The sequence below is a fragment of the Culex quinquefasciatus genome, chromosome 3 (assembly GCF_015732765.1).
Source record: "Culex quinquefasciatus strain JHB chromosome 3, VPISU_Cqui_1.0_pri_paternal, whole genome shotgun sequence".
Lineage (NCBI taxonomy): Eukaryota > Metazoa > Arthropoda > Insecta > Diptera > Culicidae > Culex > Culex quinquefasciatus.
This window is the reverse complement of record NC_051863.1, coordinates 163,648,085-163,665,564: the sequence shown is the minus strand read 5'-3', so window position 1 is coordinate 163,665,564 and position 17,480 is coordinate 163,648,085. Positions and strand designations below refer to the sequence as shown.

Sequence of the window (17,480 nt, the reverse complement as noted above, 5' to 3'; positions counted from 1 at the left end):
TCGAATCCTGGAGTGGAGGAATCCACAAAAGACTTGTGGATAGTTAAAATGGATGGTTTGTTGTTCCAGGTCAATTAAATTTCCCGAAAAAAGGTTCAAATACGGACTTCAAAAAGTAATCGTGGTTGGATCAAGCTACTGTTGAAAGTTATTTATTTATCTAAATCGCAAATATTAAAAGAAGGCCCTGAACATTAGTGGAAAGAAACTTTAAAAATATGTTCTGTAGCTGCATTGCTCACCCGCCATCGCAGACTCTGAAAATCCCTTCCAAAATAAAAAGCAAACAGAACCAAGGATGAGGTCTTTTGCAAACCGTGTATCGTGCCAGCGAGTGTCCGAGTTCTGCTGATTAAAAGCTTATTGGAAATGCGTTGAAAAGTATAAAGTGTTTAAACTGAGATGAAGATGAAATCCGTTTTTGAAACCTCAGCATTAATCGACCAAACTCTTTGCAGCTCAGGCAAAGCCTACCCAAGGGCGTTTTGTTGAAAAAGTTTCACCGTTTGACGTGCAGATGTCGCTTCAGCTGTAGGGTTGATCATCATGATTCGTTGAGAAAGGAGTTTCGGAATGTTCGAATAAAAAATCAAAACAAACTTTGATTAATTCGACTCAAAAATAAATATTTTCCATTACTAGATTTGTTTTATTCATTTTTTCTGTAATAAAAACTTCACTACACCAAACGTGTTGATTTTCCCTCATTGTTTCGTTTTCTCTCTTCATCCCACGCTGCTCTCTCTTTCTCTCCGCTCTTTCCAACAGGATCGTTGATTTCTCGGTTCGGTTTGTTCGTTCACTCATCACTTTAGGATCATTTTTGCGTCATTTCTAACTTTTGCTTTGCCCTCACTTTTCGATCAACGAAGAAAAAAAGATCATATTTCGTTTATTTTACTGATTTTTTGCTTTAATTAACGTCTGCTTTGCAATAATGTCGCTACATCTAGAGCTTGAATTTACGAGTTTTTGTTTGTTTTAGTTTAATTTACTGTGTTTTGTATAATTTTTAGTACGATCCAAAGAACGAAACTTTAAAGTACTTTCTCGCTTGCTGCCGTCTCCCTCCCGATTACCTCACCTTCACGCGCACTTTTTTCTCGCCCTCACTCGCTCGTCACGAAATTAAACAAAACTAAAAACAAGAAGTTTTCTTTTATTACTTTTTTTTAATCTTAAATGGTACCTTTCTTTATTTAATAAATATATGCTTTTAATAACAACACTAGTACAGTTTTAATATGTTTTGCTGCTTTTAAGTTTTTTTTTTTTTTTGCTGCTCAATTGATCTACAATGAAACATTTTTAATTTTGTCGTAATATATTTGCTTAGTTTGCGTTCAACTTTGCTTGCTGTCGCCGCCGCCACACAGAGCTGTGTGTGTTGGTAGGTGCGCGACCACTTATATGGAAAAAAAAACGTATAAATAACAGAACAAAGTGTGGGGTGTGAAACAACCGTTTTGCAATAATTGATTAGTTTCTTTCTCATTCACACACGCGCACAAGAGCGCACACACGCAACATTTCTACAAATAAATACAGTGTTTTTTTTTCCTTTCTAGAACAAGTAAATGTGCTAATCCCACGCACAGGACACTCACAGTTAGGAGAAGTAATTGAATTTTGTTGTTGCTTGCGTGTACAACACATGGAATTGCGGACAATCAACCATTTCATTTGTTTATGACTCAACATTCTGGAAAATGACGATTTTATTTTTTTTTATATCGTAGATTTTTCATATTTGATTAGTTTTGAAACATTTAAAAAATATCAGCTAGTTCATAAATATCAGCACGATTAAAAAAAATTGACCTTTCCCTAACACGGACGTCGAACTCAAGTACCCGAAACAAGGTGTTTTAAAAAGGTGAAGTGAAAATTTTAAATTTGTATGTGCTTTTTAAGGTAAGTCGAGTGACGCTTGGTGCAACTTTCTGCAAGATGATTCATCATAAACTCGGTAAGTAATATCTGTCAACTGTCAAAATGTTCAAAGAGAGTGATTTTTCTGGACTGTTCTCTGTAAAAAATCTCTCGCTTTTAAGTTAAACCATTCCCTGAAGAGTAGGTGTATTTCATATACGGGGAAACTGGTTATGGCATATCCAACAATAGATGAGTTTTGACTAAGATCTTAGCTAAAAATACTAGTGTTTTAATCTATCTACTTTTCTGCAGGGATGAGTTTGTTTGCTCCTTTATGTTTATTTAACTAACAGATTGTTGGATGTAGCTTGGTCAGCTTCTCTGTGTAGTTTGTTACTAGTTTGTGTTTAAACTTTCCAGAAGGCGATTCAATCTTCAAATTTTAAACTTTTCCCAGGTTAGTTTCAGAAAAAATATGACTGAAAAAACACTCAAAAACTTTATTGCTGAACATTTCTCCATTCGTAAACTAGGCAGATTTTTGATCGATTTTCGTTCAATTTACAAATTATCAACTTCTTTAAATTGTGCATTTGCGTGTCTTTAAAATGATCTCTTCTGAAAAACAATAAAACAAATCTGTTTTAGAGAAAAAATCAAATAAGTGATAACCGTTACGACATATTGCATACTATTCAGGGATTTGTCATTTTGTTTTGCTAATTTTTTTTTTATGTAGAAAATTAATACGGCAGCTTCAAAAGATTACAAATTATCAATGAATTCACTTTAATTTTTTTATCACATTTTCTTTTGCATTGTAAGGTCAACATTGTTTTGAAAAAAATCAATAAATTCCAATTTTCATTTTAAAAAGGCGAGTGCGAATCGCGCAACTCTGATCGAAATTTGTAATAGCTTTTCAAATCAAAAATCTAATTATTCGCTCTACAGCATTGCATTGCGTTCTCGATTGCGAGATTCCTACTCAAAACTAAGTGTCCGAAGGCTTGATTGTTGAGGCAATTGCAAACCTCTTTTTACACCTAAGCTTCCATCCACCCCGGGGTTCGAACTAACGAACTTTGGATTGAAAGTCCAACTGCCTACCAGCGACTCCACCGAAGCAGGACTTTTATTGAGTTTAAAAAACTTAAAATATAAAAAACGACAACAATTCTAAATAGATATTTTTTTTAATTTTATTAAAAAAAATCACATGTTATAAGAATTTTCAAAAAAACATTAAATTATTAAATTATCGAAGAAAACTTTAAGAAAATTGAGATACATTATCAAAATGTCTATAAAATATCAAAATTATAAATCCTAGAAAATTAAAAAATATATATTTTCTTTTTCAAAATTTTAACTGCCACCTCGTTTAGTTTAAAATATTCTCAAAATTTGAAAAAAAAGTTTTTTATTATATTTGGAATTTAAAAAATTTGCGGTATTCAAAAATAAAAATTTTACATTTCAGATTTAAAAATTTTGAAATGCTACTTTTTTATTTAGACTTTTTGAATTCTAAAATTTTAAAATAAAATAAATGAACTTGCGGAATACTACAATTTAAATCCTTAAAAATAAAAAATAAACTAATTTAAAGCTCTTTCTATTTATTTTTTGGGTAAAATTGAAGGGTAAAAATGATTTTTTTTTTATTTTGAAAGTGTTTGATTTTGATTTTTTTATTTCGACATATTTAGAATTAATTTTTTTTTCATGTTGGATTTTTAAAATTTTATAATTTTTTTCAAAGTTCTGCAAAACTACAATTATTTATGAATTTATAAATTTTATTTTTTTTTAATTTTGAAAATATGTCATTTAAAAATCTATTATTGTTTTTTAAATTCATTTTTAGATTGACAAATTTTGAAATGTTCAGATTTTTTCATTTAGGAATTTCGGAATTTTTTAATTTTATTTTTTGGGAGTATTAGAATAATTCGAAAAAAAATGTGCAGTACTAAAATTTATATCCCGCAAAATTTAAAAAAAATCAAAATAAGAGATTTTTTCTACTTTTTAATTTTAAACTCGTTTCATTTTTAATTTTCTTAATAATTGAGGTTTTGCAGCGCGACTGTGTTTCATTGGCATTGCTAATGAGGTTACTGGCCAAAAATCGTATTCCTTTCTGTTGGATTGAAGAAAAAAATCGCTTATTTCTCATAATTCCCAGCATCAATCTTAATAAAACTGGTAGCAAAAGACGAGAATGTTTCGTTGCTTTATAATAATGGCCATCAAATTTTGGGCGCAACAATTTTTGGACATGTTTTGGAACACTAAAAATTGAGTTTCCTCATATATATTTAAGAGATAACCCATCATATGGTTGAAAACAGATGTGTTTAACTTCAACAATATTTATCGATTTTTAAAAGACTCTTGCAAAAATAGTTCAAATTACTATCTTTTTTCGAAATTTACAGTTTTATCATAGAATAATCAAACTAATATTGGAAAGTTATACACCAAAATGTTGGAAATATTTTTTCTTATCCGAATCCTCCATAAGTTTTATAAAAATGTTTATAATGAAAAAAATCATAGGCTTCCGCTACTTGTTCATAGGTGGCGACATTTGTCTTTTCGCAATTTGTTTTTTTTTTAATTTTACGATTTTTAGATTTAAAATTTTTGAAACGTTATTTTTTTTAGTTTAGAATGTCGAAATTTTAGAATTTTTTAAATTTTAGGATTAAGAAAGCAAAAAATATATATCGCGAAAACTACATTTATAGATAATTATGAAAATTAAGACAATTCAATGAAAATTTTGAATCCGGATCCAGCAGATAAAACTCTATTAGGAATACTTACTCTTCGAAATAAAATCGTGACATTTCCCCACCACGGACGTCGATGTCAAGGTACCAACCAAATAAATTTTAAACCCTGCTTTTTTCAGTTAAAAGGTAAGTGAAGTGAAAATCTGTATGCTGTAAATTTCTGCAAATTGTTTAAGGTAAGTTTTTTTTTCTGTCAACTGTCAAAATCGTCAAAGCGAGTGATTTTTCAGGACTGTTTTCCATGTAAAAAATGGGAAACCGTCATTTCCCAGAATGTTGATTCTTGGAGGCCAATTAAAACATGTTCAGTAACATCAGGACACATTCCAGTTAGTTTCAGCTTTCGTCTTTCAACAACTTAATTTTTGCTCGCTCATAGTTTCTAAAAGAGTTTGGTTTTATTTATTTTCTGTTTACTTGCTATACACCTTCTCTGACGTGCGCGCATTCTAGTTTGCTTAATTTTGCCTTCTTCTATCAAACATGTTAGCGAGAAACAGTTTACGTCTACAGTTATAGTGTATAAATATACCTTTTTTGCCTTGTTGCCTGCGGAGCGGACACAATAAATATTACCTTTTTTGTCTAACTTTCTTCAGAGAAGATACAGATTTGAAAACTTTCGCTTCGCCACTCACTCACACACTTTGGACGCAACAATAAAAATAACACAACAAAAAATACTACCACGTGTTCAAATATACCCGCATATTCGGCTTGTTTTTTTATCTCTTTCTCTATTTGTCACAATTTTGTTCCTTTTGCTCAATTGTGTCGCAACCTTTTTTTTTCGTTTCGGCTAGGGGTCAAGTATGTTTGTGTAAAATTAAACAAAAAAAAATATAACTAAATCCTCTACGGGGTTCTCTTCGACTTCCAAAGACGACTACGCGGACACGAAAAAAAAAAACGAAAACTTTTTCTTTGCTCTAAAATAAACAGTTAAACACAGTTTAGCTCGTTCTACGCGCGCCCCTTTTTTCTACTAGTCTATCCACAATTAGTAGCTTACCTTTCCCACTGGGAAAAAGGAGTGTCCTCACCGCACGCCCCTTTTAGTTGATGGCCTGCTCGGTCATCTGCAGACACAGAAACTCCAGCCGGCTGTTGATGTCCCCGATGCTGTTGTTGTTGTTGTTGTTCTGACTCTTGCCAGAATCGTCCGATTTTTGCTGCTGCTGCTGCTGCTGGGAGTCCTTGAGGGGAAGCTCCTTTTTGGCCACCGGCCCGCCACCTCCTCCCATCGTGGTCAGGTAGATTGACGGAAGTAGCTGCTGCGATTGTTGCTGCTGCTGCTGCTGACTTTGCAGTTGCTGTAGAAATTGCTGCTGGTGCTGGTGCGCGGAAATGTTGTTCAGCGAGTGCCGATGGTACATAAAGTTGCCGTGGGGAGGAACGTGCGGAGGTTGCGGCTGCTGGGGCGGCACCGACGGAACTGGCACCTGATGCGGATGGGGGACTTGCGCGTGATGTCCCCGGTGGTGCTTGGCCGACTCGGAAAGATTCGAGGCAAAGTTCGGATAGGAGGAACTCTTGTTGTAGCTATTGTTGTGGCCAGTTCCGGCGCCGCCGTAATATCCGTGCGGCGGGATGGCCTGCAGGTGCGTGTGCGACGAGGACGAACCGCCGCCGGATTGGTTGGGTTGGCCGGGTTGCTGCTGCATTGGCGACGAGAAATACTGCAGCGAGCTTTTGCGATGGGGGGCTGCCTTTTGGAGACCCTCGGACGAGCCGCCGCACGGTTTGTTGTGTTTGTTCGAGACGGACCACCTGGAAGGAAGGACACCCATTTTAACGATCGAAATTTGTAATAGTAATTTAATTTTTTTTTTAAGTCAAAAATTTTAAGAACATGAAAAATTTAAAAAAAATCCAAAAGTTTCCTTAAAAAATACAATTTTACAAATTTTGATGATTTTTTAAAAATTTAAATTTCGAAAATGCTAAGAACTTTTCTAAAATATTTATTTATTTGAAGATTTTTGAAAATTTAATAACAAAGAATTTGGAATTAAACAAATAAAAAGAATTTAAAAAGAAAAAAAAGCATAACAAAATCAAAATCTTGACCTGGAAAAGGGAATTTAAAAAAAAAACGGAAATTTCAAAAAAAATATTAAAAAAAATGTACAGAATTTTAAGGTCGTCGCAAATATTTTTCAAAGTTCAAAGTTATTATTTTTTTTAAGTTTAAATATTTTTTAAATTAAAAAACTGGAAAATACATTTGAAGTTGTTTTCAGTTGATTGCAAGTTGGCACAAATATGAAATATAAAATAAGGCTCTTAAAAATTTTGAATTTTGAAATTTCTCCAATTTCACAAAAAAATACCTTTATTTTATTTCTGAATTGTACTGCCGTTCTACGCATAACTGTCCCATGTCATTTTTTGGACGATTCTGAGTTTTTATCATTTTTAAGTTTTGTTTTACGTATACTGCCTTTTTACGCATAATTGTCTCATGTCATTTTTGGACGATTCTGACTTTTTATCATTTTTATGTTTAGTTTTACGTATACTTTCAGAAAAACAGTACTTTTTTTTCAGAAAATCATTAAAAACAACACCAAGTCTGTTTGCCCCATCGTTGAACTTCTAGAATCTAAAAAAAAAACTAATTAATATTGCAAGATTTTTAACAATTTTAAATTTTGAAATTTTTCAAATGTTTCAAATAAAATTTGTTAAGTTTCTAAACTTTTATTTTTTTGATTATTTGAACTTTTCGAAATTATTGCTTTTTTTCAATTTTTAAAACTACCTGAACAATTATCGAATTTCGTTCCATTTCAAAAAAGGAAAACATTTTTATTAAATCCAAAATTTTAAAATACTAAAATATTTATTTTAGATAAGACAAAATGTTAATTAGAATTATAATTTTAAAAAAATACAAATTTTAACATTAAATATTTTTTTAAAGAAATCACAAAAACATCAAAAAGTTTAAAAACATCAAAACATTTAAAAAACATCAAACAAATTTAAAAACATAAAGAAAATTCAAAACATAAACCTTTTTAAATTAAAAAAAAAAAAAATAAAGGCTTTCAAAGCTTTAGAATTTTTCCATTTTTTTATGATTGACCAACATTGTTTTATAATTTGTGAATTGTATAAAACTTTTGTAAATTTAGGAAAATATGTTTTTTTTTATTTTTCCAAAAATTTAAAACAATGAAATTTGCAAATCTAAACACAAAAAAAATCTAGAGTTTTTCTTTAATAGGTCCTATAAACATATGAAAGGCAATAGCTTAGAGGATCTTTAAAAAAAAAACTCTAGAAATGTTAGAAATTTGAATGCTATTAACAGTATTAAATTTTTAACTTTCTTGATTTTTTAAAACTCAGAAATTTTTTGAATTTCTGAACTTTTAATTTTTTTGATTATTTCAGCTTTTAAAATTTTGAAACTTTTGAAATTTAAAAAAATAAGTCTTTAAAAAATTTAGAATTTTTAAATTTCACGAATTTTCAATGATTGACATATTTTTTAATAGTTTGTAAATTGTATAAAGCTTTTGTAAATTTATTTTTTTTTTTAATGAAAAGAAATTAAATAATAAACTTTGAAAATCTGAAGAAACTGTAAAAAATTGTAAGGTTGTTACAAAAATTTTGATTTTTAATTTTCTCGAATTTTTCAAAACTTTATTTGATTATTTGAACTTTTGAAATTTTGAATATGCATGTTTATTTTTTAAATTTTTGAAGTTTTTGAATTATTTAAAACGTGCTTCGAACTCATATCGAGATTTTCTCGATCGTCGGTCGTAATTTGTCGATAGTAGATCGAGAAATTACGATCTAAATATCACGCTCGAGTGCAAATATCATCACGTTAGACTATTTTTGTACAATGTTTATAGAGAAACCATTAAACTCACCTCGGTTTGCCCAGGTTCCCGTTCAGCTGCATGCCTCGCTCTCCACCGAGCCCAACGCCGCCCATTCCTCCCAATCCGCCACTTCCCCCCAAACCACCACCCATCCCAGCAATCTTCCCGTAGAGACCTCCGGCCCCTCCTGCGCCTCCTCCTCCTCCCCCTTTCGGTCCACCACCGAACTGCATCTTGACCTTGTTGGCTTTGTACTTGTACTCCTTGAGCTGCAGCACGTGCCCGGCGAACGCCTCGTTGTGCATCGCTCGCTCCAGCAGCCACACGTACACGTTCAGGAACTCCTCGTCCTGGGGCGAAACGGCCGACCGAACCAGCAGGATCGAGGCGACTGAAATAATTGAAATTATGTTAGGAATCGCTTTTGATGAAAAGATTTTAAACGACTCACTCAAATCAAGCAGCTTCAAAAACTGCGTGCCAATGTCCTCCCTCGGGTCGCTGCCAACGGGCTTCATCGGCGTCAGCACGATATTCGTCAGCTCTTCAAACACGGCCCCCAACAAAGTTTTGGAACCGACGCTGCCGGCCGCCAGCAACTCCTTCTCGAGTCGCACCATCGTGACATACCGCTCGCGCAGCTTCTGAATGCACAGCACCAGCTTGTGGCGGGCGCCCTTGGTCACGCCCAGACTGGCCAGGTACTCCTCGGTCATCTCCATCATCTGCTCGTACGTGAGGTTCGAAAACAACCACACGTACTTGTGCAACCGCAGACTCTTCAACCAGTGCGCGATGCTGGCCATCCCAACGTTCGGCGCCGTCCCATACATCTTCATCATGTGATGGTGCTGCTTAAAGTCGTCCAGCCGCGTCTCCGACCCGCTCGACGTCAGCGACGACCGCGGACTCTCCATCGTCAGCGAGAAACTCCGCGGTTTGTTCTGCATCAACTGGCTCAGGTTCTCCGCCGACAGGCATTCGTTGTTCTGTTTTTGCTGATGGTGCAGCTCTCCCCCAACCCCGACCAACCCACACCCACTGCCAACACTCGTCGTCAAACTGTTCGACCGCCGCGTCTTCAGCAACCCACTCCCGTCCAACTCCAAATCCCCAATCGGAGGAACCCTCAGATAATCACTAATGTTCGCATCGAACGAAACCCGATTCTTGCCACTTGCCGCCGTCGAGCCGCCGGGAGTCATGGCGGAACCAGCCGCCCCACTGACCCCCGATCCGGCCACAACGGCCGCTGCCGCAGCAGCCCGCGCCAAGTTGTACAACTCTTCCTCATTGTCGTAATCACAATCGTAGTCGAATATCTCCGTTCCGTTCTTGCTGAAGCTCAGATGGTTGTCGTCGCTCGACGAGTCAAGGTCGGTCAGCACCGACGACGACGAGCCAGTGGTGGTGGCGACGGCGGTGGTGGTGGCCGCACCGACCGCGGAACCGTTTAGGGTCGCGTTGTTGGACACGGCGACCGCCGAGCTGCCGCCGTTTAACGCCTGGGACGATGCCGCCGCTTGACTAGAAAGCTGCTGTTGCTGGTGGTGATCGCGAGGGTAGTTGAATGTGACCTAAAAGTAAAGGGATTTGTTAATAGTTTTGTAAATTTTATTATTTCTTAGTAATTTTTTAGTTGTGAGTAATTGTAAACATTTTTGGATATTTTTATAAAGGTGTTGTAAATCCTGTCCATGGATTTTTCTATTATGCAAGAAGCCTTTTTACATCATTATTTTTATTTCTATGAAAGTCTCCATACAACTGTTGAGTGTCCTCCGTTGACCGCCAGCGAAAGTCCATTTTTATATGCATTTTTGGAGTGAATGAAAAAGACTAAATGAAAAGGACTAAATGAAAAATTAAACTTAATATTTGAAAATAGCCCAAGATTGATCAGGAAATTTAATGACTAAAAAACAAAAACTAAGAAATATTGAAACTCAAAAATTAAAAATCGAAAAAAAATTGAAGATTCCAAAAACTATAAAATTCAAAAATGTATAAAAATCACGAATACAAACATTTGTACATACTTTGGTTGAGTGCTTTAGATAGAAAAAATATTTAAAAATTAAAAAAAATAAGAGCAGATCCAAAATTTAAATACGTATTTCTAGAATTTAAAAAATTAAAAACTATATTTATAGTTACATTCTACTATTTAAAAATTACAAAACATTAATTGAAAAATTAAGAAAATTTTAAAAACCTAGGGTTCAATCCGGAAAATCGTTTGACGAAATTTAATATTTTCTAAAAATGTAGGTCAATGACCTTAATTGACTCCAAAATTATCTTATTTTCTGGCGGCAAAAATAGAGGCAGTTGAAATTTTAGAAATCTTTAATTAATTTAAATTTTGAAATGTAATATAAAAATTTGGAATTAAAAATTCTAGACTAAAGTTTAAAAGTTTAAAAGTTTACAAGTTTAAAAATTAAAAGTTTAAAAGTTTAAAAATTAAAAGTTTAAAAGTTTAAAGGTTTAAAAGTTTAAAAGTTTAAAGGTTTAAAAGTTTAAAAGTTTAAAAGTTTAAAAGTTTAACTTAAGAATTTTAAAAAATTTCAGAATTTTAAGAATTTTAATAATTTTATTATTTTTAATAATTTTAATAATTTTAATAATTTTAATAATTTTAATAATTTTAATAATTTTAATAATTTTAATAATTTTAATAATTTTAATAATTTTAATAATTTTAATAATTTTAATAATTTTAATAATTTTAAGAGGCAGTATTTGTAGATTCTGCTCGGTTTGTTCTAGAGGTCGTATCGAGGTGTTCCGATTTGGATGAAACTTTCGGGGTTTGTTTGTCTATACATGAGATGAACTCATGTCAAATATGAGCCCTCTACGACAAAGGGAAGTGGGCTAAAACGGGCATTAAAGTTTGAGGTCCAAAACACATGAAAAATCTTAAAATTGCTCGCATTTCCGTAAAACTTCATCAATTCCAACTCTCTTAGATGCATTCGAAAGGTCTTTTGAAGCCCTTCAAAATGTGCTATAGACATCCAGGATTGGTTTGACTTTTTCTCATAGCTTTTGCAAATTACTGTTAAAAATGGATTTTTTTAAAGCCTTAATAACTTTTGGCAACAGCCTCCAACACCCACACTCCCATATGTCAAAAGTTAGGGAATTTCATGGACTATAAGCCTACGGTATTAACTTTTTGGCCAATCGCAGTTTTTCTCATAGTTTTACGATTTTTCTATAACAAACATTTTACAGCCTTAGTTTTTGTCCTGTAAGCCTCCATAGCGGCACTTTTTGGTCTCAATTTTGACATATTCGGAATCCTCGGACAATTTCATGTAAGTTAGAAGTATTGGAGTTGTAATTTTTTTTAAAACATAATTAAATAAAACATTTTTGAAAACAGAAATAGATTTTATTTACCCTATGATCAATACGTCAAATGCTGTATCAAGTAGGTGAAAACGTGCTTTACCCCTAATCCGACAAAATGCTAAATAATATTCTAATTAATTCTAAATGGCGTTTTTTCCAATCAAATTCAAAATTCCAACACCTCAATCTAATGTAAAATTTTCTGAGGATTCCGAATATGTCAAAATTGAGACCAAAAAGTGCCGCTATGGAGGCCTACAGGACAAAAACTAAGGTTGTAAAATTTTTGTTATAGAAAAATCGTAAAACTATGAGAAAAACTGCGATTGGCCAAAAAGTTAAAACCGTAGGCTTATAGTCCATGAAATTCCCTAACTTTTGACCTATGGGAGTGTGGGTGTTGGAGGCTGTTGCCAAAAGTTATTAAGGTTTTAAAAAAATCAATTTTTAACAGTAATTTGCAAAAGCTATGAGAAAAAGTCAAACCAATCCTGGATGTCTATGGCACATTTTGAAGGGCTTCAAAAAACCATTCGAATGCATCTAAGAGAGTTGGAATTGATAAAGTTTTACGGAAATGCGAGCAATTTTGAGATTTTTCATGTTTTTTTGACCTCAAACTTCAATGCCCGTTTTACCCCACTTCCCTTTGTCGTAGAGGACTCATATTTGACATGAGTTCATCTCATGTATAGACAAACAAACCCTGAAAGTTTCATCCAAATCGGAGCACCTCGATACGACCTGTTTCACATCGGTGAAAAACTCGCTCTTAATAATTTTAAAAATTTTAATAATTTTAATAATTTTAATAATTTTAATAATTTTTATAATTATAATAATTTTAATAATTTTAATAATTTTAATAATTTTAGTAATTTCAATAATTTCAATAATTTCAAGAATTTCAGAAATTTTAAAATTTTTAAGAATTTTAAAAATTTCAAGAATTTTAAGAATTTTAAGAATTTTAATAAATTTAAGAATTTTAAGAATTTTAAGAATTTTAAGAGCTTTAAGAAGAATTCTTAAAGAATTTTAAGAATTTTGAGAATTTTAGGAAATTTAAGAATTTAAGAATTTAAGAATTCAAGAATTCAAGAATTTAAGAATTGAAGAATTGAAGAATTGAAGAATTTAAGAATTGAAGAATTGAAGAATTGAAGAATTGAAGAATTGAAGAATTGAAGAATTGAAGAATTGAAGAATTGAAGAATTGAAGAATTGAAGAATTGAAGAATTGAAGAATTGAAGAATTGAAGAATTGAAGAATTGAAGAATTGAAGAATTGAAGAATTGAAGAATTGAAGAATTGAAGAATTGAAGAATTGAAGAATTGAAGAATTGAAGAATTGAAGAATTGAAGAATTGAAGAATTGAAGAATTGAAGAATTGAAGAATTGAAGAATTGAAGAATTGAAGAATTGAAGAATTGAAGAATTGAAGAATTGAAGAATTGAAGAATTGAAGAATTGAAGAATTGAAGAATTGAAGAATTGAAGAATTGAAGAATTGAAGAATTGAAGAATTGAAGAATTGAAGAATTGAAGAATTGAAGAATTGAAGAATTGAAGAATTGAAGAATTGAAGAATTGAAGAATTGAAGAATTGAAGAATTGAAGAATTGAAGAATTGAAGAATTGAAGAATTGAAGAATTGAAGAATTGAAGAATTGAAGAATTGAAGAATTGAAGAATTTAAGAATTTAAGAATTTAAGAATTTAAAATTTAAGAATTTAAGAATTTAAGAATTTAAGAATTTAAGAATTTAAGAATTTAAGAATTTAAGAATTTAAGAATTTAAGAATTTAAGAATTTAAGAATTTAAGAATTTAAGAATTTAAGAATTTAAGAATTTAAGAATTTAAGAATTTAAGAATTTAAGAATTTAAGAATTTAAGAATTTAAGAATTTAAGAATTTAAGAATTTAAGAATTTAAGAATTTAAGAATTTAAGAATTTAAGAATTTAAGAATTTAAGAATTTAAGAATTTAAGAATTTAAGAATTTAAGAATTTAAGAATTTAAGAATTTAAGAATTTAAGAATTTAAGAATTTAAGAATTTAAGAATTTAAGAATTTAAGAATTTAAGAATTTAAGAATTTAAGAATTTAAGAATTTAAGAATTTAAGAATTTAAGAATTTAAGAATTTAAGAATTTAAGAATTTAAGAATTTAAGAATTTAAGAATTTAAGAATTTAAGAATTTAAGAATTTAAGAATTTAAGAATTTAAGAATTTAAGAATTTAAGAATTTAAGAATTTAAAAATTTAAGAATTTGAGAATTTAAGAATTTAAGAATTTAAGAATTTAAGAATCTAAGAATTTAAGAATTTAAGAATTTAAGAATTTAAGAATTTAAGAATTTAAGAATTTAAGAATTTAAGAATTTAAGAATTTAAGAATTTAAGAATTTAAGAATTTAAGAATTTAAGAATTTAAGAATTTAAGAATTTAAGAATTTAAGAATTTAAGAATTTAAGAATTTAAGAATTTAAGAATTTAAGAATTTAAGAATTTAAGAATTTAAGAATCTAAGAATTTAAGAATTTAAGAATTTAAGAATTTAAGAATTTAAGAATTTAAGAATTTAAGAATTTAAGAATTTAAGAATTTAAGAATTTAAGAATTTAAGAATTTAAGAATTTAAGAATTTAAGAATTTAAGAATTTAAGAATTTAAGAATTTAAGAATTTAAGAATTTAAGAATTTAAGAATTTAAGAATTTAAGAATTTAAGAATTTAAGAATTTAAGAATTTAAGAATTTAAGAATTTAAGAATTTAAGAATTTAAGAATTTAAGAATTTAAGAATTTAAGAATTTAAGAATTTAAGAATTTAAGAATTTAAGAATTTAAGAATTTAAGAATTTAAGAATTTAAAAATTTAAGAATTTGAGAATTTAAGAATTTAAGAATTTAAGAATTTAAGAATCTAAGAATTTAAGAATTTAAGAATACGATACGTGGACATACCGTACTGAACACTTCGGATAAGTTATGATGTGGTGTGCACAAAGTATACAACCCAACTCACCGGCCCAAACTCCTTCAACGTGACGTTCTCCATGCTGCCACGCACCTTCCCGCCCTCCCCACCCACTTCCGCCGTCTGCGTCGACGTGGTCCAATCCAGATTGACCATCATCGTCGTACTGGCCGTGGTACTGCTGCTATTGTTCGCACTGCTGTGACTGCCCCCGCTGCCAGCCGACTTGAGCTGCGAGGCGCCACTGTCCAGGCCGGAGCTGGAACTGGACGTGCTACTTCCGCCTCCCCCTCCGCCACCGCCTCCTCCGGGACCTGCTCCGCCCGATTGGTTGAGGCTCTGCTGCGACTTGGACAGCAGCGACGAGTTGGAAATGCTCAGCAGAGAGGACGACGAGGACGATCCGATCGCAGCCGGTGGAGCAGGTTGCTGTTGCTGCTGCTGCGGATGAAGATGATGCCACGGGGTGGCAGTTGCGGCGAGGAACTGCAGTGACTGTTGGCTGCCAGGTTTGCTGTTTTGTTGGGTGAAGTAGTTGTTGTTGTTGACGGTGGCCAGCTTGGAGTTGCTGCTGTTATTGTTGTGGGTGGCAGTTGCTGCTGCTGCCAGCGACGGAGTGGCCAGCGTTGTCATGTACGAGGAAGCGATGTGCTCCTCCAGATGGCGCAGCCAGTAGCTGAGAGACCTAAACGAGATGGGAGGGGAGAGAACAAGAAGGTAGGGTCAGTATGAACGTAAAGCTGGGGAATTTAGATCTATCTAAATATTTTGAGTAGAGCAATATGATCTGAAGAAGCAGCGCAAATTAGTGACAGTTAGTATTAGGAGGACAAAAACAGTACAGAAAAAATAATTTTGATATTTCAGTTTGTTTATGTATGATATAAATGGAAAAAAATATATAAAAATTTTAAAATTAAAATATAAAATCGTTTAAATTAGAATTGTTACTCGCCGGGTCCCAATCGAGCGAAAACACTCTGCAAATGTTAGGTTGGAATCAGTTTTAAATATTTTTGATCCGAAATTTGTATTTCAAATATTACAAATTTTCTGAAATTTTTGATTATAGTAAAAATAATTATAAACAACAGTTTTACAAAAAAAAAATGAGCTGATTGCCGTTAAGAAGAGATCTTAGTGCCGATGCATGTCTGGCTAAAACACTCGATTTTCAACAAAAAAAAATATTTTAAACCTGAACCTTGCAAAGGTCTTGTTTCTCGCTTGGAATCCTTTTTTGACAGCTCGATTGGAACCCAGTAGGGGAAATCTACCCTTTCCAATCAAACACCTATCTTCGTCATATGGAGAGTTTGATGCTCGATTAAAGCTCCAAAAATACTATTTGGGCTATAAACTTACCAGCAACAGCACCGCCTCGAGTAAGCACGCAAATGTATGCCCGAAAAGTGTAATAAATTAGCAAGCGCCATCAAAAAAACAAACGCGCCAAGTCGTTTGACGTTTCAATTTTCACTTTGCATTCCAATCGAAGGCTGAAGAAAACCAAGCGAGAGACGAAGGCAAAAAAGAACAAAGGCTGGCCGTCAACACCACCAGCAGCACAGCCAGCGATGCCAGGAAACTTTCCCTATAAATGCCACTTTTCGTGAGTGTTCGTTTGAACTGTCAGCGCAAATGGCAACACTCGACAGAGTGTTGGAAGAAAAAAGAACTAAGCCGATATTAAAAAAATGGGCGTGGCCCAATGCATTCGCCTCGATTAGAATACCATTGGGAATTTTTTTTGTGAAATGCTTGGTAAAGAAATAGAATAACTTTTAGTGAAAGTGAAAATAAACAGAAATGTTCACAAAAACTTGCTCTACTCGTTGGTGTACTTGGTTTTAGTAAAATTCAAGGGAGACTCTAGATTATCCAGCATCATTCAAACACGACCGCTTATTAGGATTAAAATGGGTAGATTTCCCCTAATTCGCGCTGTCGTCATCCGACAAAACTCGGACTTATATTTTTTTGCAAGAGTTTGCTAAATGTTTTTTTTTTACGGCACGAGCCGACGACGAGTAAGTATTTTCAAAACGGGAATGCATAAAAAGTTATTTTACGAAATTTCTTTGTGAAACTACTATCTTTGACTGGAATGTAACTGTCATTCTCAAATAACAAAAATAACAGAACTGAAAAGGAAAATTCAGCATCCGTTTATGTGCTAAAAAGTTTAACTTTATAACACTAGTAACAGTTATCAAAATTCTAAAGCTAAAAAATGAATATCAGAGATTCAAAAAAAGCTAAAATATTAAAAATTTCGTTATAAAAATTTTAATTTTTACAGCTCGTCAAACGTCAAACATTGCAATATTAAGAAAATTTTAAGTTAAAAAATCTAAAAATTCTAAAGCCTAGAAAAAATATAGTAATGAAATTTCCCATTTCCCATAACTTTAGAAGCATTCAAAATCTTAGAAATTTAAAAACTATAAAATATAAATAGCAACAATTGTATAATGCTAAGATTAATAAATTCCAAAATTTTAAGAATTTATAGGTTTGGAAGCGTTCTTTTATTACCCCCCCCCCCCGCCCTCGTTACAAAATTTCCATACAAATTTAAAAAAAAATTGTATGGAGCGTAA

General features: G+C 32.4%; 1 protein-coding gene across 1 annotated transcript in view; it reads right to left on the bottom strand.

The window, feature by feature from the left end:
- Positions 1 to 5,055: 5,055 nt before the first annotated feature.
- Positions 5,056 to 17,480, bottom strand: part of LOC6036823 (protein Smaug) — a 34,556-nt gene continuing 22,131 nt past the window's right edge. The window contains exons 3-6 of the mRNA XM_038259974.1: positions 14,926 to 15,562; positions 8,976 to 10,101; positions 8,573 to 8,915; positions 5,056 to 6,449 (exon numbers count right to left, since the gene is read on the bottom strand). Coding sequence (XP_038115902.1) covers positions 5,735 to 6,449; positions 8,573 to 8,915; positions 8,976 to 10,101; positions 14,926 to 15,562 — 2,821 coding nt within the window. The 3' untranslated portion in view covers positions 5,056 to 5,734. The remainder of the gene's footprint in view (positions 6,450 to 8,572; positions 8,916 to 8,975; positions 10,102 to 14,925; positions 15,563 to 17,480) is intronic.